General features: G+C 49.9%; 9 protein-coding genes and 1 non-coding gene across 10 annotated transcripts; 6 read left to right on the top strand and 4 right to left on the bottom strand.

The window, feature by feature from the left end:
* The first annotated feature begins 370 nt into the window (after window positions 1–370).
* On the top strand, window positions 371–442 carry GIQ15_t0003. Its single transcript has one exon. It is a non-coding gene; the product is annotated as a tRNA-Trp (tRNA).
* A 326-nt stretch (window positions 443–768) lies between these two features.
* On the top strand, window positions 769–1,461 carry GIQ15_00860 (maleylacetoacetate isomerase; the record flags this gene model as incomplete). Its single annotated transcript, XM_033548277.1, has 1 exon — window positions 769–1,461. One exon carries the CDS (start codon window positions 769–771, stop codon window positions 1,459–1,461), a length of 693 nt encoding a protein of 230 aa, XP_033409228.1.
* A 96-nt stretch (window positions 1,462–1,557) lies between these two features.
* Window positions 1,558–2,865, bottom strand: GIQ15_00859 (fumarylacetoacetase; the record flags this gene model as incomplete). Its single annotated transcript, XM_033548276.1, has 1 exon — window positions 1,558–2,865. The coding sequence occupies one exon, from the start codon at window positions 2,863–2,865 to the stop codon at window positions 1,558–1,560; it is 1,308 nt and encodes a 435-aa protein (XP_033409227.1).
* A 488-nt stretch (window positions 2,866–3,353) lies between these two features.
* GIQ15_00858 (homogentisate 1,2-dioxygenase) lies at window positions 3,354–4,721 on the top strand (the record flags this gene model as incomplete). The annotated part of the gene is made up of 3 exons (XM_033548275.1): window positions 3,354–3,421; window positions 3,489–3,998; window positions 4,067–4,721. 3 exons carry the CDS (start codon window positions 3,354–3,356, stop codon window positions 4,719–4,721), a joined length of 1,233 nt encoding a protein of 410 aa, XP_033409226.1.
* Window positions 4,722–5,185: 464 nt separating this feature from the next.
* GIQ15_00857 (uncharacterized protein) lies at window positions 5,186–5,959 on the bottom strand (the record flags this gene model as incomplete). The annotated part of the gene is made up of 1 exon (XM_033548274.1): window positions 5,186–5,959. The coding sequence occupies one exon, from the start codon at window positions 5,957–5,959 to the stop codon at window positions 5,186–5,188; it is 774 nt and encodes a 257-aa protein (XP_033409225.1).
* A 614-nt stretch (window positions 5,960–6,573) lies between these two features.
* Window positions 6,574–7,954, top strand: GIQ15_00856 (4-hydroxyphenylpyruvate dioxygenase; the record flags this gene model as incomplete). The annotated part of the gene is made up of 4 exons (XM_033548273.1): window positions 6,574–7,223; window positions 7,285–7,344; window positions 7,401–7,758; window positions 7,820–7,954. The coding sequence occupies 4 exons, from the start codon at window positions 6,574–6,576 to the stop codon at window positions 7,952–7,954; spliced, it is 1,203 nt and encodes a 400-aa protein (XP_033409224.1).
* Window positions 7,955–8,602: 648 nt separating this feature from the next.
* Window positions 8,603–10,157, top strand: GIQ15_00855 (cytochrome c oxidase assembly protein COX15; the record flags this gene model as incomplete). The annotated part of the gene is made up of 2 exons (XM_033548272.1): window positions 8,603–8,985; window positions 9,044–10,157. 2 exons carry the CDS (start codon window positions 8,603–8,605, stop codon window positions 10,155–10,157), a joined length of 1,497 nt encoding a protein of 498 aa, XP_033409223.1.
* A 3,172-nt stretch (window positions 10,158–13,329) lies between these two features.
* Window positions 13,330–15,300, bottom strand: GIQ15_00854 (lysyl-tRNA synthetase; the record flags this gene model as incomplete). The annotated part of the gene is made up of 3 exons (XM_033548271.1): window positions 13,330–13,340; window positions 13,419–15,012; window positions 15,076–15,300. The coding sequence occupies 3 exons, from the start codon at window positions 15,298–15,300 to the stop codon at window positions 13,330–13,332; spliced, it is 1,830 nt and encodes a 609-aa protein (XP_033409222.1).
* Window positions 15,301–15,874: 574 nt separating this feature from the next.
* On the bottom strand, window positions 15,875–18,430 carry GIQ15_00853 (dynamin family protein; the record flags this gene model as incomplete). Its single annotated transcript, XM_033548270.1, has 5 exons — window positions 15,875–16,032; window positions 16,105–16,246; window positions 16,333–16,600; window positions 16,721–16,880; window positions 16,939–18,430. The coding sequence occupies 5 exons, from the start codon at window positions 18,428–18,430 to the stop codon at window positions 15,875–15,877; spliced, it is 2,220 nt and encodes a 739-aa protein (XP_033409221.1).
* A 1,085-nt stretch (window positions 18,431–19,515) lies between these two features.
* GIQ15_00852 (mannose-1-phosphate guanyltransferase) lies at window positions 19,516–21,051 on the top strand (the record flags this gene model as incomplete). Its single annotated transcript, XM_033548269.1, has 3 exons — window positions 19,516–19,542; window positions 19,785–20,954; window positions 21,025–21,051. The coding sequence occupies 3 exons, from the start codon at window positions 19,516–19,518 to the stop codon at window positions 21,049–21,051; spliced, it is 1,224 nt and encodes a 407-aa protein (XP_033409220.1).
* Between the last annotated feature and the right edge of the window lie 586 nt (window positions 21,052–21,637).

Below are 21,637 nucleotides of genomic sequence, written 5' to 3'. Positions count from 1 at the left end.
AAAGTGTTCTATGCTTCTCTTTCAGGTTGCTCGGAGTTGTATTGGACAAAGGCTTGGGGGCTTGGGCGGGGATAATGGGTTTTTGACATTGCGATACAGGTGACTTTAAGGAAGATACGACGAGATGACTGTAATTTTAATTCTATGGACTACAGAGTATAGAGTCACCCATTGATTCTTCCAACCCCTTTCTGGTCTGGTTGACATGACACTCGCGTCTGGCGGCTAGCGGTTTAGAATAAGCTTAAGTGGATGCACCTTATTTTCACCACAGCAAGTAGCAGCACGTGATAGGCACTCCTCTCGGATTATTCTTTACTCCGCCCTGCCAGGCAAAGAAGGGAAAAGAGGGAGAAAAAGACCCACTGAAGGACCCGTGGCGCAATGGTAGCGCAGCAGATTCCAGATCTGAAGGTTGTGCGTTCAATTCGCACCGGGTTCATCTCTTCAGTTTTCAGCTTGTTTATTCATGTATTTCTTTTTTTTTTTTTTCGCACCCACGGTATGGCACTTTTTCCCTCCCTTCCATATGGGCTTCTATGGCTTCCCAAGGCTCGCCTCTATAAAGTGGGATGGTCATGTGATCATATTGCTTACTAATACATCGCGGGGTGACCGGCCACTGTCGGCTTTTGGCGGGTGGTTGTTCGGCTCTTTGCCTCGGGATGACGTTATGGCCAGTTGTTGACATATATGGACAAGAGAGGATGTATACAGTTTGAATCACACGAACACAGGCCACCGCGAGAAGAAGAGCAAACAGCCACCATGTCATCCTCCAACATCAAGTTCCAGCTATACACGTACTTCCGGTCTTCGTGTGCCGGTCGCCTGCGCATCGCTCTGAACCTAAAATCCACCCCCTACGAGCCAATCTTCGTCAATCTACTCAAAGGCGAGCAGCTCTCTGATAAGCACAGGGAGCTCAATCCCAACGGCACTGTGCCTGTACTTGTATCCACGAGCCAGGATAATGGCAAGAGCACGACATTCACGGTTACCCAATCGCTCGCGGCGTTGGAGTACCTTGAAGAAGCGCTTCCAAACACCCGCGCACTCATGCCGGCAACTTCCAACCCCACGGCACGCGCACAAGTACGCGAACTCGCCCTGTTAGTGGCAACGGATATTCAACCCGTCACGAACTTGCGGATTCAGAAGAAGGTGAAGGCTCTCGACGCGGATGCAACGAAGTGGGCGCTGGAGCTTTCGGTTGCCGGGTTTACGGCCTTTGAGAAGACCGTTGTCAATTCCGCTGGGAAGTTCTGTGTCGGGGATGAGATTACGTTGGCAGATGTATGTTTGGTGCCTGCCGTGTGGTCGGCGGAGAGAGTGGGCTTGAAGTTGGCAGACTATCCAACAACAAAGAGGATCTATGATCGGATGGTGGAGGAGACGGCAGTTAAGGAAGCAGTCTGGCAGAACCAGCCTGATACGCCAGAAGAATTAAGATTAAAGTAATGCGGGAGGAGGGAGTCATTAAAGTAGCGGGATCGCCTTTTATATCAACTTAATATCTACACTACATAAGTATATAATGACTATATTAATCAACGGCTAGTTGATGATAGGGGCAGGGAGAATGGTAGCTGTACAGTCTCCGAAGCCAACATAGCTTCCTTCCTCGCCGCACATGCCCTTAAGAGTAACCTCATCGCCATCCTCGAGGAAGACACGGTCGGTGCCATCGGCCAGTTTGAATGGCTGCTTGCCGCCCTGGGTGTTCTCCAACAAGCTTCCAAGGGTGCCGGTCTCCTTTCCGGAGATGGTTCCACTGCCAAGCAAGTCGCCAGTGTTCATGTTGCACCCGGTCACAGAGTGGTGCGTAAGCATCTGGGAGAAGGAGTAGAGCAAGTTCTTCGCATTGGTCTTGGCAACAGTAGTGGTGGTGGTGCTGTTTGCTGGCTTGAGGTCAAACTGAAGCTGCATGTCGTAGACGTTCTCGGCTCTCTTCTCTCGGAGATAAGGGAGTAGGGAGTCGGATCCTTCCTCGGCAGCGAGACCGGTAGATCGGAAAGGCTCGAGGGCATCCATGAGCACGACCCAGGGGGTGATGGTGGTAGCAAAGTTCTTGGAGTTGAACGGGCCGAGCGGAACGTATTCCCAAGCCTGGATGTCGCGAGCGGACCAGTCGTTCATCAACACGACACCGAACAAGTGATCCTCGGCCTGGTCAATGGAGATGGGCTCACCCATCTTGTTACCCTTGCCGACAAAGACGGCCAGTTCCAGCTCAACGTCGAGTTTCTTGCATGGGGAGAAGATGGGAACCTTTGGCGTCGCGGCCGGGTTGGCGAGGATCTGGCCGTTTGGTCTGCGGACTGGCTGGCCAGAGACGATGACGGAGGAAGCACGTCCGTGGTATCCAACGGGAAGATGCTTGTAGTTTGGCTGAAGCGCGTTATCAGGTCCGCGGAAGAGGACTCCGACGTTGAATGCATGGTTCAGCCCGGCGTAGAAATCAGTGTAATCGCCGATTCTCATGGGTAGATGATTGGTGACATCCTTCAGGGGCAGGAGAGCCTTCTGCTTGAGCTCCTCGTTGGCCTTGAGAACCTCAGGGTAGGCGGTAGATTCACGGAAGACGTCCTGTAGGTATCCTCGGACCTCACGGTGAACTGGCCTGCCCAATGCAGCGAACTCGTTCAGGGTGGGCTTGGTGAAGACGTCGATGTGCGAGGAAAAAGACGGGAGCTTGGAGAAACCGCCAGCAGAGGAGAAGGCGAAGAGGTCCAGCGCATACTCCCCAATGGCGACGGCCGGGCGGGGATCAGCAGATGCCGCCGTCGAGATGATGCCAAAGGGGATGTTGGCCAGGGAGAAGGGAGAGTTCCCTGGGATCTGGAGCCACGAAGCGTTCGACATCTTTCTGATCGAGACAGCTGAAAAACGGCGCAATTGAGACGGACTGAAGGATGTGCGTGAAGGGCAGAGGAGCAGCAGCAGCAGCAGTCTCATCCCATAAAGCAAAAGGTTTACTTCTTCCCTCCTTCCTCCCGCCCGGCTCTTTTTGCACAGGGCAGGAGGGGCATGCTTACTAAGCTCGGCCTTTTTATTTTGCCGGCGGGGCAGAAAAAGACTAAAAAAAAACAAGGTTTGGCCCAAGCTTTAATGCCAAGCCTTTATTGCTTTCCTCCCGCGGAAACTTCCCGCGCCGGCTAATTCCGGTAATGCCGCGGCTCCGTTTTCGTCGATGGGACAACATAAAGATAAGGATAAGGGAAAAAGCTCAAGAGCATCGTCCTTTCTGCTTGACGGGACACATTAGAATCCCAGACACCACAGCACGCAGTATATACAGTATACACAGCATACACAGCTTACACGCTTACACAGCATACACAGCCGCCACGATGCCCGTCACTGCCTTCTCCACGCCGGAGAAATATACCTACCAGAGCGGCTTCGGCTCCTACCACGAGTAAGCGCAATGTACCCGTACGTACCGTGCCTATGGACATGGAATATGCTGACACGCATCGCCTTAGGACTGAAGCCATAGAGGGGGCCCTGCCAGTTGGCCAAAACTCGCCTCAGAAGCCCCCATATGGCCTCTACGCTGAGCAGCTGTCTGGAACGGCCTTCACTGCTCCTCGACACGAGAACCTGCGGTCGTGGCTATACAGGATAATCCCCCCTGCGTCCCACCGCCCGTTCGAGGAGGTTGACGCCGCGACCTATCATACAAACCTGAGCAAGGATGCCACCTCGCTCCGTCAGATCCCCAACCAGCTTCGATGGAACCCCTTCGACCTCGACGAGAACGTCGACTGGGTCCGAGGCCTGCACCTGGTCGCCGGGGCCGGAGATCCTGCTACGAAGCAAGGGTTGGGCATCTTGCTCTTCGCTGCTGGCAAAGATATGGGCAAGGAAGCTTTCTACTCTGCTGACGGTGATTTTTTGATTGTGCCCCAGCACGGAGTATTGGATATTCAGACCGAGCTGGGTAGGATCCTTGTCCGTCCCAATGAGATATGCGTTATTCCCCGTGGAGTTCGGTGAGTACCTACCTGCCTCTCCTCCACCGTATGTCTGTTTGAATCAGCAACTAAGTTACCCTCCATAGCTATCGAGTAACGCTTCCCGATGGCCCTGTTCGAGGATACATCTGCGAGCTGTACCAGGGACACTACCAACTCCCCGAGCTAGGCCCTATTGGATCCAACTGTCTGGCCAACGCGCGCGATTTCCAGGCTCCCACAGCTTCGTTTGACGACGAGGAAGAATCCAGCGAATACACCATCCTCAGCAAATTCAACAACACCCTCTTCCGCGCCACGCAGCCTCACACGCCCTTCGACGTCGTCGCCTGGCACGGAAACTACTACCCCTTCAAATATGACCTGGGACGCTTCAACACGATCGGTTCCATCTCCTACGACCACCCCGATCCGTCCATCTTCACCGTCCTGACGGGCCAGTCAGACCACCCCGGCACCGCCATAGCTGATTTCGTGATTTTCCCCCCACGATGGCTGGTGCAGGAGGACACCTTCCGACCACCATGGTACCATCGCAACACCATGTCAGAATTCATGGGATTGATCAGTGGAGACTACGATGCCAAAACGGCAGGTGGCTTCAAGCCCGCTGGCGCAAGTCTACATAACGTTATGAGTGCCCATGGTCCAGATGCGGCGACCCACGAAGGCGCTTCCAACGCTAAGCTTGCCCCAAGTAAAGTTGGCGAGGGTAGTATGGCATTTATGTTTGAAAGGTAACATTGACCCCTTTCCTCAAAGTATCTATCCGAATACCTGCTAACATGTTGTTGTTGTTTTTTTCGTCTGATAGCTGTATGATGGTTGGCGTGTCCGAATGGGGATTGAAGACCTGCCAGAAGGTACAGGAGGATTATAATGAGGAGAGCTGGACTCCATTGAAGAGGAACTTCAAGAACCCGAATAAGAAGTGAGCTTAACGCTGAGCTCAACAGTGTTCGACGGGTTTCGGGACAGCTTTCGGAGCCGTTGATGTATTTCTGTATGATGATTGTTAGAATGACCCTAGCTAGCATTAATGACGTCAGTATTTACCTATTCATCCAAACTACTACTATCTAATACTCGGTGGGCCAAATCTGTTTGTGCATTTGAATATCATAACTTCATTACATTTACAGCTAAAAGACCAAATATTTACAAGCTTCCCGGTTTAACAGGGGGCCCTTAAGGGGTGGGAGGTCTCATGTTTGGCTCTCATTCCACTTTGTAATCTCGGCCTGAATTGCATCCTTCACTATAGCTCCGCACATCTTCGCATACGGGTTCGTGCCTACGGCCATCTGCCTCGCCGCCTCGTTACCACAGCGTCCACCGATCTGGAAGTCATAGCTGGCAAGCTCCTCCAGCCGGTCATCAGAGACATCCTGAAGCTGTTGTGGAAGCAGCTTCGCTCGGTGGTGTTGCTTCTCCTTCTCGTCTTTCGACCGCGCGGCCTTGTAGAGAATGTATGCACGGTGAGTGTGGGCGTTGGCCAGGATGCGGGACTGGAAAGGCGAAATAGCCGCCGTCGACGAGGAGGGGGTAAGCAGAGCGATCGTTTTGGCCAGGTTGTCAAACAGCAGGGTTGAACGAGAGGGGGTGACCTGTGGCCCATCGGGCTGGGTCTGGCTGTCGGTGTCGATCAATAGGCGTAGAGCTTGAGCGCGATTTAGGTAAGCTGGCGCATAGTTAGAATGCTGTTGGATAATCTCCGAAAGCTGAGCTATGGCCGTGTTTATTATTTCCGGCGTTAGGTTTTCGTTGGATGTCTGCAGGGGTTTGAGGGCGCTGAGTTCCCGCTGTTTCAACGAGTGGAGGTCGGCGTCTGCGATGTGTGGAAGCTGTGGGAGCGAGGAGTCAGTTTCGACGCTGTTCGATGGAGATGATTCGGCGTCGAAGAGAGCTTGCAGCACGGCGGAGTCGTTGGAGGTAAGCGACGGTTTCGCCTTTGCGATCGATTCTGGAGCTGGAGCCATGATAGCGCGGCGTGCAGTGTCTTCCTTTCGTCTGAGAGGAGCTTCGAAGGAGAAACCGTGGAAGCCAGCAACAGACCGTCAAAGGGCGACGACCGGGCTCTGATATCCTCCGACGCAGCGTGGCCGGAGATGCTAAAAAAACAAAAAACAAAAACCCGATGCCAAAAGCCTCTGCCGAGCTTTCCAGATGACGTAAAAGGAGCTGTGCAAATAGCCGGGCCGGCAAGGGTCCTGGTTGGCTGTGAGGGCGTCAAGTAAGAAACACCCGGAAGCAGCCGGGCGGCCGGAAATAGCCTGCCCAAAAAAAGCGCCGGCTAGGTGAAAGCAAAACAAGAAGGATTTGCCTATTGGAGGCGTCAAATTGCCTGGCTGCAGGAAAGCCGAAATCCACGGGGAAGAAAGTGCGAGTATGGAACTGGGATTGCTTGCTGACCATTGCGGCGTATTTGTATCGGTTGCCTGTCGTGGGGCGAGAACATTCAAAAGACCGCCTGCCTGCTCGCACAGACAAGTTCTTCACTGACTTCGGAGTAATCTTCTGTATAGACCAAAAGGAAAGGCATCTGTATACCCATCACACACCTCCCTCGCCGTCTCCCTGCGTCTTGACCATCATGGCTCCCGCTGCCGACGTCCCCCAGACCACCGCTGCCCCAGCAGACATCTCCCAGTACAAGGGATACGACCACGTTCACTGGTACGTTGGAAACGCAAAGCAGGCTGCCACATACTATGTCACCCGTCTGGGTTTCAAGAAGATCGCCTATCGTGGTCTGGAAACCGGCCTCAAGACCATCGCCTCTCACGTCGTCTCCAACGGTGCCGTCACATTCGTCCTCACCTCCCCTCTCCGGTCACTTGAGCAAGCTTCTCGCTATCCCGCTGAAGAAAAGGCCCTTCTCGAGGAGATTCACGCCCATCTCGAAAAGCACGGTGACGGTGTCAAGGATGTTGCTTTCGAAGTCGACTCTGTCGACGCCGTCTTTGACGCTGCTGTGAAGAACGGCGCCAAGGTCATTTCCGAGGTCAAGGTCTCCGAGGACGAGCAAGGCCATATCAAGTATGCTACCATCCAGACCTATGGCGAGACCACACACACTCTCATCGAGAGGAAGGCGTACAAGGGCCTTTTCTTGCCTGGATACCGTGATGAATCTGGCAGCCCCGACCCAATTTCCGAGTTCCTACCACCAGTTAAGCTTGAGAGGATAGACCACTGCGTCGGCAACCAGGACTGGGATGAGATGGAGAAGGTCTGCGACTAGTAAGTTTTATCCCCATGTCCGCCCTCGGGTAGACAAACTGTATACTAACTTCCCTCACAGCTATGAGAAGGTTCTCGGATTTCACCGTTTCTGGTCCGTTGACGACAAGGATATCTGCACGTATGTACCTGATAATCCACTGAACTTTACTTCGTTCCCTCTCTGACTCTGAATAGTGAATTCTCCGCCCTCAAGAGTATCGTTATGTCCTCCCCCAACGACATTGTAAAGATGCCCATCAACGAACCCGCCAAGGGCAAGAAGCAGTCCCAGATCGAGGAATACGTCGACTTCTACAGCGGTGCCGGTGTTCAGCACATCGCCCTGCGAACCGACAACATTATCGAGGCCATCACCCAGCTCAAGGCCCGTGGTTTGGAGTTCATCAAGGTCCCAGAGACCTACTATGACGACATGCGTGTGCGTTTGAAGAAGCAGGGAATGGTCCTCGAGGAAGACTTCGAGGCTCTCAAGAAGCTTGACATCCTTATCGACTTTGACGAGGGTGGCTATCTCCTACAGCTTTTCACCAAGGTAAGCTCATCCCATCAAGAAGTTCAACTTCACGTATATCTCATACTAACGGACTTGTTAGCATCTCATGGACCGTCCCACCGTCTTCATCGAAATCATCCAACGCCGCAACTTCTCCGGATTCGGAGCTGGTAACTTCCGCGCTCTCTTCGAGGCCATAGAACGCGAACAGGCTCTCCGAGGAAACCTGATATAGATAACCCCTGTCACGAGTTTTCTATCCTGTTCCTGATTCCATTCCTGTTTGTTTTAATAATGACCCTGATGCCAGATGCCATGTCATGTATAGTTTCAGTTGTAATATTTGTCTGTTTTGCGTATCAGTATGCATAATGGAGCAAGGCAAGCTTAGCCGTTTTTCGGACAACACGATTTGACTCTTACCTCAATCTGCCTCGAATAATAAGTAGACTCACCTAAACAGTAGCCTCTCTGAAGTCCTCCTCTGACGTTATCAGATCGCTCCGCTCATGACCTTGTATCATTCCCCGCATATCGGAATCTGCAGGTCAGGGCTGATTTCCCTTCCAAAAGATGTCCGAGGGGCCGGAACATGAAGTATACCGGCATCAACTCACCCAAGATACACTTCATAAAAAATCGATAGCAATCAGAGGTGGTTGTTTATCCAAGAGCTCATCTAATTGTCAGTTTGATGCCTCAAAAAAGGTCCGACCTCGGCAGGTTGATATTAGTCAGCGGAACAACGTTAATCCAGTGTATCTTGCTTATCCGCAAAAGTACAATCTGAAGAGCTTCATTTCTCGTCAAGAGTGAACAATTGAGAGCATCCAGCCTCAAGCAAAGCAGCAGCGTCACCCAGGTCGGTGGCCCGGAAGCCATCATGCCGCCCGCTACCCCCGGACCGTCGATGTTCAAGCAGACACTATCCCTCTCCCGACTCCCCAAGGAATTCTTTACATGTCGCCAATGCCTACAGAAGCCGCTCGCTCCGATAACTACGCGACAATGGATAGGGACAAGCCAATTCAAAGGCACACCGAAGTATACCTCTAGCCTTTTGGCTGCGTTTCGGAAGCAGCCCGTGAAACCTACAATACCAAAGTCCTTTTTCACGACCGCAACGACAACGTCAGAAGCAGCTGTTACAAAATCCAGATTTCCCGATGTTAGCTCCAAGGGTGTTGCGTACTGGCTGCTGGCGAGCGCAGTCAGTGTCTTTGGCATTGTTGTGTTTGGCGGGTTGACTCGCCTTACTGAATCAGGGTATGATTCTGTTGCAGGCTAATTCTCTATAAACCATCAAGTATTAACAACCCTACAGACTTAGCATAACGGAATGGCGACCTGTAACCGGCTCTCTACCACCATTGAACGCGGACGACTGGGAGTCCGAGTTTTCTAAATACAGAGCATCCCCGGAATTCAAGCTTCTCAACCCTAACATGACCCTCCCCGAGTTTAAGTCGATATATTATATGGAATGGATCCACCGGATATGGGGGCGCTTCGTTGGCCTTTCTTTCGTTATACCGGCCGTCTACTTCGTTGCAACAAAACGAGTTTCAAAACCAATGAGTCTCCGTCTTGCTGGCATTGCAGGTCTGATCGGTTTCCAGGGCTTTTTGGGCTGGTGGATGGTCAAGTCTGGATTGAAGGACGACTTGTTCGCACCCGGCAGCCACCCCCGTGTTAGCCAATATCGATTGACCGCCCATCTAGGCGCTGCTTTTGTCTGCTATGTTGCTATGCTGTGGAATGGTTTGGCTATTCTACGATCACACCGTCTCCTTGCGGATCCAATCAAGGGGCTAGAGATTCTCCAATCGCTGAAAAATCCCAAACTGGCCATCTTCCGCCGCTCTGTAGCTGGCCTTGCCCTACTTGTTTTTACCACCGCGATGTCAGGTGGTCTCGTCGCTGGGCTTGACGCTGGTTTGATCTACAATGAAATCCCATGGATGGGTGACGGCCTCGCTCCACCCAAGTCTGAACTACTGGATGAATTTTACTCGCGGAAAGAAGACCGATCCGACCTATGGTGGAGGAATATGCTTGAGAATCCCTCTTTTGTACAGCTTGACCACCGAATTCTGGCGATGACCACCTTCACCTCCGTTATGGCATTGTGGGCATACAGTCGCATGCCTACCATGAAGAAGCTGCTCCCCCGCGTGGCAAAGAAAGGTGTCCACGGAGTTGTAGCATTTACTGCTGTACAGGTGACTCTGGGAATTAGCACACTTCTTTATCTTGTCCCTATTCATTTGGCATCTGCCCATCAGGCAGGCAGCTTGTTCCTCTTAACCTGGGTTATGGTTCTGGGTAGTAGAATATGGCATCCTTCTCGAACGGCAAGGCTCCTCCAACTTGCTACCAAGGCAAAACCACTGTCTTCTACCTCACATGCTGCTTCTCTTATAACAAAGAAGCTGTAACACCTACTGGCCAGACTTGTACATTAAGTTTCTCCTCTCTTTTTTTAATACTATATAATGAAATGTACTATATTCCTACCAAGCGCCCTGGTCAAGGATTCTTGTCTAAACACTTTCTGGTGAGAATGAATACGTTCTAGCCACAGGATAAACCAGGTTCCTCCTTTGTATTGGAATGCTGATTCTATGATTCTAGTAATTCCTAATCATTTTCCACTGAAAGTTAACGCTATTGCAGCAAAATGTACACAATAGTAAAAGTCACTTGTGAGCATCATAACCTAAGCCCTAAATATCAGGATGAAGAATGAGTAGTATTAAAAGAACATCAAGCGTCATTAAAACAAGAGTAGAAAATCCACGCCATGGCCAGTCATATTTATCAGGGTATTATGGTAGTGAATCAATAAACAAAGATGCTCGCCAGTGATCCAATGAGTATTAAATCGTGAGCATCATATGGTAGTAAACCCCTGATAAACCGATTCTCGCCTCCACCTAAAAACAAATGAAATTTATGACAAAAGAAATAGTGAGACGTCCCATGCTAAAGCTCCCAGGCACGCGCATGGGGTTTAATAGCTCTATTTTGTGGCTCGCCAACTTCCCCTTCCATTACTGAATCCCCATCAATCTCCATCCTATCAGGACTCGAGGCTTGCGATTCTCTCTTCATCTCCCGCCGCTCTCGAAATTTCGCCTCTTTCGACTCTCTAAACATATTGAATCCAGGAACGATTCCTCTAAGTCCAAGTGGGACATCGAGCTGATGGAAAGGTTTTTTGGTGGTTAGCTGTCCATATTTCCGGCGCACAGAAGCGTTAGAATTATTAGCAGACCCTGGTTGATCTATTTCCATTGGCCCAGAAGATTCAAAGCGACGTCTAGGTGCGTTTCTAGATATCAGTTGAGATACTGGTACCGCAGGGGAGACGAATGAATGGACCGGGACAGAGGGACGAGCAAACGCTCGGGCAGGGGGTCGGGCAGAAGGTCGGATAGGGACTTGGGTAGGGGCTGGCGCTGCTGCTAGAACTGGAGCAGAGACAGGAGTTGGAGTGGGAGCTGAAGTCGGAGCTGGAGTTGGAGTTGGAGCTGGAGTCGAAGTTGGAGCTGAAGTAGAGACAAGCACCGAGACTGGAACCGACCCAGCATCTGGTGCTTTGTCCCTAGCTTTGGATCTATCTCGTTCCTGAAGAGCTTCCTCTGCTGCGATGAGAAGCCAATTCATTCGTGTCTCAGTATGAGGAGAAAGATCTTTAAAAGGTCTCTTCTGGTATGCCTTTCCATCTGCCACGATTACATCTTCACTATCTGGATCGATATCAGTTGCATCATCATCTTCACCTTCCTCTTCCTCATCACCTCCATACCCACAGTCTTCCTCCAGGGCACTGAGTGAAGTTAGAGAGGACGAGCTTGATAAGTCGACATCTATTTGAGGATAAGGATTTCCAAGTGTTGGAGATACCCACGAGCCCCCTACTGGAGCTCCCCTTAAATTTCCACCATTAGAGCAGGCTGACGAAGCTTGAACTTGGCCTCGAGGTTCACCTTTCTTTAAACCGCGCTGAGGCTGCTGTGATGTCGAACTGGGAGCTTTTGCAGATATAGGAGGTCGGCTAGGTGAACCGTCTGCACTCACAATCAAATTTTTGGCAGCGGCGGAGCTACCTCCTTTCCTAGGCACATTCCCCTGACTAGAAACAGCGGGAGTAGAGGCAGCATTGTTTGGGGAATGCTTCTCTTTATCAACTGAGGTCAGTTTTGCACCACCATCTGCATTTTTCCCTTTCTTGCGAGGTTTCTTCTGTGGTTGCTGTTCTTCGTCTGAGCTGCGATAGACAGCACCAGTGAATTTCCTAGTACTTCCATGGGCACCGTTTCCGCCCCTAGCATTCCAACAGGGGATGCATATCTGCCACCCACACTCGATACAGCGCTGTAGAGTGGCTTTGTTATGTTTATTGCAGACATCACATTTTGCAGTGTGGATTTTGATAGGTTTGAATACGCTATGGGGTGCGCGTTGGGCAGAAGGTGTTGCCTCAAATGGTGCAGGAGTAGTTGGCTGTGATTGCAGCGGTTGCTCAGCTGGCTTCCCCTGGGGTGTTTCTGGAGCAAGGAGTGATTGAGATTGGGAGAACCGGGGGTGGGTGTCTTGGGGAGATGGGCTTGATGATATCTCAATCACCTCGATTTGCTTTCCATCAGCTGCAAGGGCGTTGGATGTGTTTATCTGAGGAGGCCGATTTCTAGCTGGGCTGGTGCTAGAGCCCGGTGTCCTCGCTGGGGTAGAAAGGCTCTGTCTGCTTGCTGGAAACATGATATCGGTTCAGCCAGGGGGTAGAGATTCCACGGTTTGGTGATATCAAGATATCAGCATCGAAAGAAGAGCGAGAACGTCATCAACACAAATATATTAAGTATTTGGGAAGTATAGGTCCAGTAATTCGTGATAGTAGGTGTCCAGGGAGGGCATGGAGTTAGAGAGATGGGTTATATCATAAGAAAGAGCTCTCATGGTCTAGTGGAGAAGTTGAGGGTTAAGCGAGGAAGAACCCAGGACTTTGTAGAGAAAGAAATAATACCCAGGTCCAAGTTGTCACTACGGCTTCTTCCGCTAAACTAGATATCATGCAGGACATTCACAAAAGGGCTGTGAAGGAGGAACTCTTGGTGGCTCAAAGGAACACACTGAAGGGGACTTCCGCAGTGATATATTATAGTAACTCATTATGATATTCATAGTAGTGTCCATACTAGTGAATATCCCCTTTACCGTTCAGATTTCATAGTTGATAGGTATTAAATAAAAAAAGAAGCTCTCCCATGGTATCAAGAATGAAAATAAAGTGAATTAGAATGTTTCCATAGGGACAACACAATAATGATTTTAATAGGAACCATTTTGAGAAGCTCGTTACATCAGAGCAGTCCCTATCAAAAAAGGGCTGGATCAAGGTATGAGAATCTGTAATTCTCGAAGAAATATACCAGAAGGATGGAACAGTAGAAGCATGGTCGTGAACATCTGGAGATTCCAGGTCTGAAAATAGTGCTTTTATTTCATATCACCCATGGTGAGATGTTCCTAATCTTACTCAATGACCGTTCGTGATCCCATTAGAACATGCAAAACCTCTAGCCCAGCAACCAAGATGCCTTAAATTTACTTGTGTGCTAAAGCGTTAAAATTTTATGAGTTAGAAAACGCCTAGAGCAAACAGGAAATGGTGAGGAACCAAGTAAATCACTTACGGATACCCTCTACAGGCATAGGCTGGACGCCAACAACTTCGGCAGCAAGATGATCCTTCTCCTTTGTAGCCGTCTTATCTTCCTTCATGAATGGGAATGCCAAAACCTCCTTGATGCTGTAGTTGTCGGTCAAGAACATGACCAATCGGTCAATACCCATACCCCATCCGCCAGTTGGTGGGAGACCATATTCCAAACTGGTACAGAAATTCTCGTCGACCATCTGTGCCTCGTCGTCGCCCTGTTCCTTCTGTCTAGCTTGCTCCTCGAATCGCAATCTCTGGTCGAAAGGATCGTTCAACTCGGTGTAGGCATTTACGATTTCCTTCTTGCAAACGAATGCTTCGAATCGTTCACACAGACCAACGTGATCACGGTGGTATTTGGCCAACGGGGACATCATTTGTGGGTGTCCAATGATAAATGATGGGTTGATGCATGTCTCCTCGATGAATTCGCCAACCAACTTGTCGAGCATTCGGGCGTTGGTGAGTGGGGGAGTACATTCAACGTTGACCTTCTTCAAAACCTTCTTCAAAAACTCGTTTGTCTCTTGGGTATGCAGCTGGTCGCCTGGAGGGAATTTCTCACCGGTGGCTTCCTCGAGAGCTGGAATCATTTCAATCTTCTTCCATGGAGCCTTCCAGTTGACTTTGTATTCTTCTCCTGTCTGGGTGTGGAACACAGTCTCATAACCACCAGTAACATGCTTAACAAGTCCAGACACAAGGTCTTCGGTGACATTCATGAGATCATACACATCGGCGTAAGCCCAATAGAATTCACAAGTGGTAAATTCAGGGTTATGAGTAAGATCGATGCCCTCATTCCTGAACTGGCGGCCCATTTCGTACACTCTTTCAAGACCGCCAACGATCAGCATCTTAAGATATAATTCGGGGGCAATTCGCATGAACAGGTTCATGTTAAGGTCGTTGTGATGAGTGACAAAAGGCTTAGCAGTAGCACCACCAGCAATAGCATTCATCATTGGTGTCTCAACCTCGACGAAGTCACGCTCATCAAAGTATCGTCGAATGTAGCTGACGATCTTAGAACGAGTAACAAAAACGTTCCTCGAAGAGTCATTCATGATCAAGTCAAGATATCTCTGTCTGAAACGCTGCTCTTGGTCCTTCAAGCCGTAATGTTCCGAAGGGATCTGGTGAAGACATGGCGAAAGGAGGATAACCTGGCGGGCGAAAATAGAGAGCTCACCATCATCACGGTTCTTTGGGCTGGTACGGCCGGGGAATCCAATGATACCAATAATGTCTCCTCTTCGCAGGTTCTCATGCTGGGCTTCAAAGGATACATCACCTGAGGCCTCCTGGGCCTGGCAGGCAACCTGCACCTTCACACCCTCGGCACGGAGGTCATAGAAGATAAGTTTGGCGCCAGCAGTACGCTTGGTATATATTCTGCCAGCAATGCGCACCTCCTTGTCTGTCATATGCTCTCCCTTCTTCAACGAGTCGTAGTCCTTGAGGAACTTGCGGAGGTCGTCGGTGACATGGAATTTGTGAGGGTATGGGTTGGGCTCCTTGGTCTCCCGGAGCTGGTTGACTTTGGCACTGCGGATCTCGAAATATTGCTATATGGCAACGGCGTCAGTATCGTCCAGCACCATCAATGCGGTAGAACACCGGCAACTCACGTTGGGGGTGAGTTGAGATTCGTCTTCCTCCTTGTTCTTCTTCTTGCCCTCAGCAGGCGCCGCGGCGGCAGCAGCGGCGGCCTTTTCAGCCTTCTTTTCCTCCTGAGCACGCTGCTTCTGTCTTCTCTTCAATTCCGACTTGGACACCTTCTCGCCGGTGACCTCGTCGAGCTGGAGGTTTGCGACAGCAGCCCCCGCCTGGTCAACGGAAGCTTGATCAGCCATGGTTCTTAGCAGTTCGTCTTGCGCTTTCTCTCTTTTTGAGATACCGAGAGCATGAATTGACGGTTCCAGGACGCTCCCTACGGCGCAGACTGGAAGATCTATTTATCGTGGAGGGAGTAAGTGAGTCAAGACGCGCGAATGGCGGGGGTTTGGTGGTGGTTGCCAGGACTCGTGAGTCAAGCCCGTTTTTTTTTTCTTTTTCTCTTTTTTTGCCCACAACAGTTTCATATCCCACATTAGCCACCCCTATTATTTACATACTTATAGATGGTGACAGTCAAGTCTATCATTACGTTGTCCTCAAGAGTATTAGCAAGAGATATAGCAGACATCATTTGTATTTCAAGTAGCCAGATTCATCCCTATTAAGTCTTTCCGGCTTGTCTTGCTTGCCTTCCTACATTGCTAGAGTGATACATTCAAAGTTGATAGTGACACAGCTTGTTGATCGAAAGAGAGCCATACCCCATCGTAAGTCGTCATAAGCTCGAGTTTGAAAGGATAAGACCGTAATCAAGAGTCACATCGTATCCAGGAGTACACCTAACCTAATGAGACTCTTCCCCTACGACGATCAAGGAGCAGGTTCGCAGAAAAGCGGCTCAGGGGTCTTCTCCGCGACTTTCAACCACTCTTGAGCCTTGTCGAGCTTCTCCTTCTCCTTTTGCAGGTGGGTGCGTCTGATCTGTCGCCCGCGATCTTCCGCTATCAGTTCCTGGCACCTTTCGGAGGCTAGATTATGTCGTTAGTGAGTCAGAACTTGAAAGATGGGAGATTCATCATCATCAGGGGCATGGTACACACCATTTTCCTCTAGGATCCCGAGCTTGTGTTCGATGACGTCCCGCAATTCATCCCGACAGCGCATGAACAGTTTGATGTAAATGTTCTGGCAAGTGGTATCGACAAACCGCGATGAAGCAATGTCATAGTAAGCGCGTGAGGCCTGTTCAACGGTCAACTGTAAGCTTCAAGGAATATACCAAAAATGCAACAAGTTTCGATAGTGAGAGGAATAAGATAAGCCCTTACACTCATAATTTCCAGCTCCTTTGCAAACTCGTCAGGGCCCAGCTCCTCCTTGGTCACCTTATTCGGATCAGTCTTAGTCCGTAGGCCTGTAACCAAGTGGTACCCGTCGATAGTTTTGGCATAGCATTTAGCTCTAGCAGCATGGCGCTTCTTGTAGAACGTGTCATAAGTTTCCTCTTGAACACGCTGAAACAGATCATTTGCCATTGTAAATGGCTTCAGACATTCAATATTGAAATGTTCTTCGGCCTGCTCAAAGTGTTCAACTCTGATTGACTCAAGGAAATCAATGATGATGGCTTTTAACTCATCATAGAGAGCCGTTTGCTCATATTGGCCAAATACGGAACGCATCTAGTCTAGCAGAACCTCAGATATCAGGGCGTACGTAACGTTCAGGAATGTTTTCATTGGGTCGCTCCAGTGAGACACGCTGATTTTGTTGATGGCTTCAACTGCATGGGGGTTTCCAAGGCCAGGAACGCCAGAGACATAGGTATCCGTGTTCACATTACGAATTTCTTCGAGGGTGAAAGTTTTTGCTGGTCCTTTGAGGTTTAAAGTCAGTGATATAGCGGTGATAGAGGGGACTTTTTAAAAACTTACTTGCAAAGCAATCGAAATGGCCATTGGCTTGAACCATGGATTTTGTAGACGCATGGCCATTGGACACATCTCCTACTTTCATCCGTTTCAGGTCGGTTTCTTTGTTTGAGCCGTTCTCCTTAAATTTACGTTTGCCGTTTGCTTGAGCATCGGCAGCTGTATCGTCATTCGGGCCATCTGGACTGGCCGATGGGGCCTGAAGATCAACGGAAGATTCGAGCAAACGTACGGTAGGTCTAGATTCGGCAAGGTACAACTTGAATTCAGAAGCGAGTGAGCCCCATCGCTTGAGGAAGGGGAACTTAGGTAAACCACCATCGACATGCAACTGGACATTGTTCATGAAGACGTTAAGCTTCTGGCACAAAATGTAGGGTATGTTGGCAGATGGCGGATTCGGCAACTTGCTAAGTTCATTCTGAACATGTCTAGCTTGTGTATTGATCTTATCAATGATACCGGGCAGGGAATCTTGGATCTGTTTCAGGAGAAGCCTCGAGAGGGCCGCCTGCAGACGACGAGTGCCGAATCGGTCATTGTATTCGACTAGCTCCGTTTGCCAGGGCGGGTGTGAAAAAAAGTGAAGCTCTTCTTCACGGGCAGTTGCATGGTCGACTCTTGGATCAGGATTGTTTTGGACAACGTAATATCCGTGTCCGGTTGAGAACTTCTCCCCTCGTAGGATTTCGCGCCACTGATCATACTCATTTCCATTCTTGAGCTCGACGCGATCTGGCTTGGTCAAGACGCCTAGAGTTCGCTTTCTAGCACCGGGAATATCGCGGATGATTCGTGCGGCGCTAGAGTTTGTTGCGTCATCCGTCATTGGCAGGGTAAGTAGGACAATGCAATTCTGAGCGCGGATATATTCCTTGACCAAATTCTCGACCAACGTAACGAGGTATTTCTCTTCGTCAATTTCCGCGACGTTTATGACGCCGGGTAGGTCGTAAAAAGATAAGTTCGGAAACCTAGGAGCTGTGATGTCCAGGCGGACGACGTTGGGAGAAAACTTGACCTGAGTGTAAGTTCCATCCGCGTCCTGGTCGTCGCCCGGCACGAAGTCGGTATGACTGCGTCCCGGGTTGAGAGTGGCTAGCTGAGCCCACTTGAGGTGTTCTTGGAGAGCAGCCTTATCCGTCAGCGTAGCGAAGTGGAGCTCCTCAGGGTCTTGTTCAATCCATGGTCCTAGCGGTTTGGCATGGGTCGCCCGTTGCGCGCGTCCAGAGCTGTCAAAGACGTACTTTTTCATGAGTAAAACTTTACACGTCCATGGGGAATCAGCAGAGTCGCTCTCCGCCAGATTGATTTCCAAAGGGCACCTTGTACAGCACCCAGCACTCCTCGGGACTTTGATCTCACTCATGCCCTCGATGAGTGAACTTTTCCCGACACTCTGGTCACCGACGACGACGATCTTTGGCAGTGGCAAGCCATGATTTTCGATACCTAGATGCCGTAAGTCCTGGATCTTCTTAACCACGGCTCGCATATTTTGTGCGATCAAGTTTATCGAGGTATTTCCGTCACCATCTTGAAAAGACGGCGTCTTATCTCTCACAGTGCCTAGAATAAGGATGAGTATAGAAACGACAGTAGATCTAGATATTCCATGAGGAGCCTTACGTGGAGAATAGCCACCCTCTTCGTGGTTTTGATGACGTGCCATATCCATTCCCAGGTTGATGCAAACCCTTTCTAACTGCCTGGAAGGGAGGGTGGATATGTATCAGATTGCGAGGTAGCAACGGCGAGATAGTTATGGTATCTCAGTGACCCTGTGGTCTTGATGAGCAGGTAAGTTGTCTCTCGATACAGATATCAAGAGAGTATTGTGGGGGGGAAGCGGAGTGTGGGCTAGCTCTGGTATTTAGCGAGCTGAGTATAAAGAAAACCCTGCTCTATAGACAAAAGTGAGGCTAGGGAAATAGCAAGATAGTATTGCTAAGCTGATAGTCAATATCACAGTGTGTTTGGGATCATAGCAACAAAAGTGGTGGAATCTCCCAGCCCCGCTGTAGAATATTCTTCTACCATGGCAGGACCTGACAATAACACACCAGACAAAGAAAACACAAGTCACACTTGTCATGGCACTAGCCCATGCCTAAGAGAAAGCTCATCTCATGTCCTCTGATACTGTCCTGTAGCTTCCCATCATCGGGGAGCTACAGCTGGACATCCCTTCAAACACAGGGTATACCACAAGCAGGCCGCCCAACTCGCAGGGCCACAGTCTATTCCTCCTAGACATATATCAATATATCACCTATATCAATAGTATATCCAGTAAATCTCGATATACCATCGTCGTCGTCCTCGTATAAAACTGGAGGTTGAGGTTGAGGTTGAAGTTGCCCCTGAAAAAGGGACGAAAACACGTGGGGTCACGGGAGCTCGTGGTTCACCGCCCAGAAAGCACCAAGATAGGAGCTTAGTACTGCCTCTCTCAGCTTCAAAAGAGTTGGCATCTAGACACTTTCCCCCCTGCACACAGGCACAGGAAAGACCTCTGTTCACTTGTTTTAAAAAGGCCTCTTTCAAAGCATGCTTGCAGCACCCTCTACAGCTTCAGCCATGGCATCAACAAAAGCAGTCATCCTGGTAACTAGGCCACCCGCAGCTCTCTCCAAACATGACAACACATCCGCTCCCCCTTTTTAGACAATGACTGATGATTCTTTCGCTATACCGTAGGTCGGCGGACCATCTAGAGGAACTAGATTCAGACCTCTCTCCCTGGATATGCCCAAGGTGTGTTATCTTAGCTGCCCGCTCCATCTACAACGGCCAATCCACCCCGCATAGTCGCCTCTCAAGCCACGTCAAAGCGCTAATCGTCCCAGCCCTTGTTCGAAGTCGCAGGTCACCCCATCATATTTCACTGCTTGAAGGCTGTCGCGAAGGTCCCTGGAATCCGTGAAGTTATTCTCGTTGGATACTATGACGAAACCGTCTTCCGAGACTTCATCAAGTCCGCCAGCACGGAGTTCCCCCAATTCCGTATCCAGTACCTCCGCGAATATCAAGCTCTCGGCACCGCAGGAGGCCTGTATCATTTCCGTGATGCTATCCTTAAGGGCCGTCCAGAGAGATTCTTCGTGCTCAATGCAGATGTCTGCTGCTCGTTCCCGCTGGGAGAGATGCTCAAGCTCTTCGAGGAGAAGGATGCGGAGGCCGTCATCCTTGGAACCCGTCTCAGTGACGATGCTGCCACCAACTTTGGTTGCATTGTCTCCGATACTCACACCAAGCGAGTTCTCCACTACGTTGAGAAGCCAGAGTCACACATCTCCAACCTGATAAACTGCGGTGTCTACCTGTTCGCTACCGAATGCATATTCCCGTCCATCCGCAGCGCCATCAAACGCCGCACCGCCCGCCCTCGTCTACTTTCTTACCCATCATCCGAAAACCTCGAATCGTCCTACGTTGCACAGGATGATTCCAATGAAACTCCTGAGATCCTACGTCTCGAGCAGGACATCCTCCCCGACCTCGCGGACAGCAATCGCTTCTTTGTCCATGAGACCAAGGACTTCTGGCGTCAGATCAAGACTGCTGGCTCCGCTGTACCCGCCAATGCCCTCTACCTCCAAAAAGCCTTCCAGTCTGGCTCTGACGAGCTGGCTGCTCCCTCCGCCACGATCGTCCCACCAGTCTACATCCACCCGTCTGCCACCGTCGACCCAACCGCCAAACTAGGACCAAACGTCTCTATTGGTGCCCGTGCAGTCGTTGGTCCAGGTGTCCGTATCAAGGAATCCATTGTCCTTGAAGACGCCGAGATCAAACACGATGCTTGCATCTTGTATTCTATCATCGGATGGAGCAGCCGGGTTGGTGCCTGGGCGCGTGTTGAAGGTACCCCCACCCCGGCCGGCAGTCATTCCACTACCATCATCAAGAACGGTGTCAAGGTCCAGAACATCACTATCTTGGGTAAAGAGTGTGGTGTTGGTGATGAAGTTCGTGTCCAGAACTGTGTTTGTTTGCCATTTAAGGAGCTGAAGCGCGTATGTTTATATTCCCCCCCCATCCTTCCCCTCATTCTTACGTGTTCTCATCTAACTTCTTATCATACAGGATGTTGCAAATGAAGTCATCATGTAGACACCTCAAACATCATAGACGACTCTTTATCTATATCTTGCACACAATTGTCTCAATTTCCCCCAAAATAATGACAAAAGAAATGTTGAATGTTTTGATCTTCCTAATGGCCCCTTTTGGTTTTTTTAAATTATCAGCTTTTTTTTGCTTTATATGCTATGTCTGCAATGTGGCGTGATGTTAATTAAACTTCTATCAAACAAGAAAGGCCCCATGCAATGACAATATCCATTACTGTTTATAGCTGAGCATAATAGTGTAGGGTACAGGGGGCTCCCTGGCGGTAACACATCTCTCGCTTCTGCCCTCTAATCGCCGTTGACTGTGTAATGAAACAATAGATTCGAGTGAAGTGTTTTCCTCATGCTTGGTTATAGTTAAGCTTTCTAGGGGCCGTTAATTAGGACCGGCCTCGAGCCACGTTCGGCATTCTGTCTCACATACTCTCCTTATCTACCTAATAATTACACAGGGTTACATTTAAGACCCATGAACTATGATCTACGTTCGACGCATCACGTAGCACAAGCTCGACTAGTATTCTAATAAATAAATATAAATATGTTCTAGAAGGTAGAAATAGCTT

Source organism: Arthroderma uncinatum, assembly GCF_011692745.1.
Source record: "Arthroderma uncinatum strain CBS 119779 chromosome Unknown scaffold1, whole genome shotgun sequence".
NCBI classification, from domain to species: Eukaryota; Fungi; Ascomycota; class Eurotiomycetes; order Onygenales; family Arthrodermataceae; genus Arthroderma; species Arthroderma uncinatum.
This window is presented reverse-complemented; position numbering and strand designations above follow the sequence as displayed.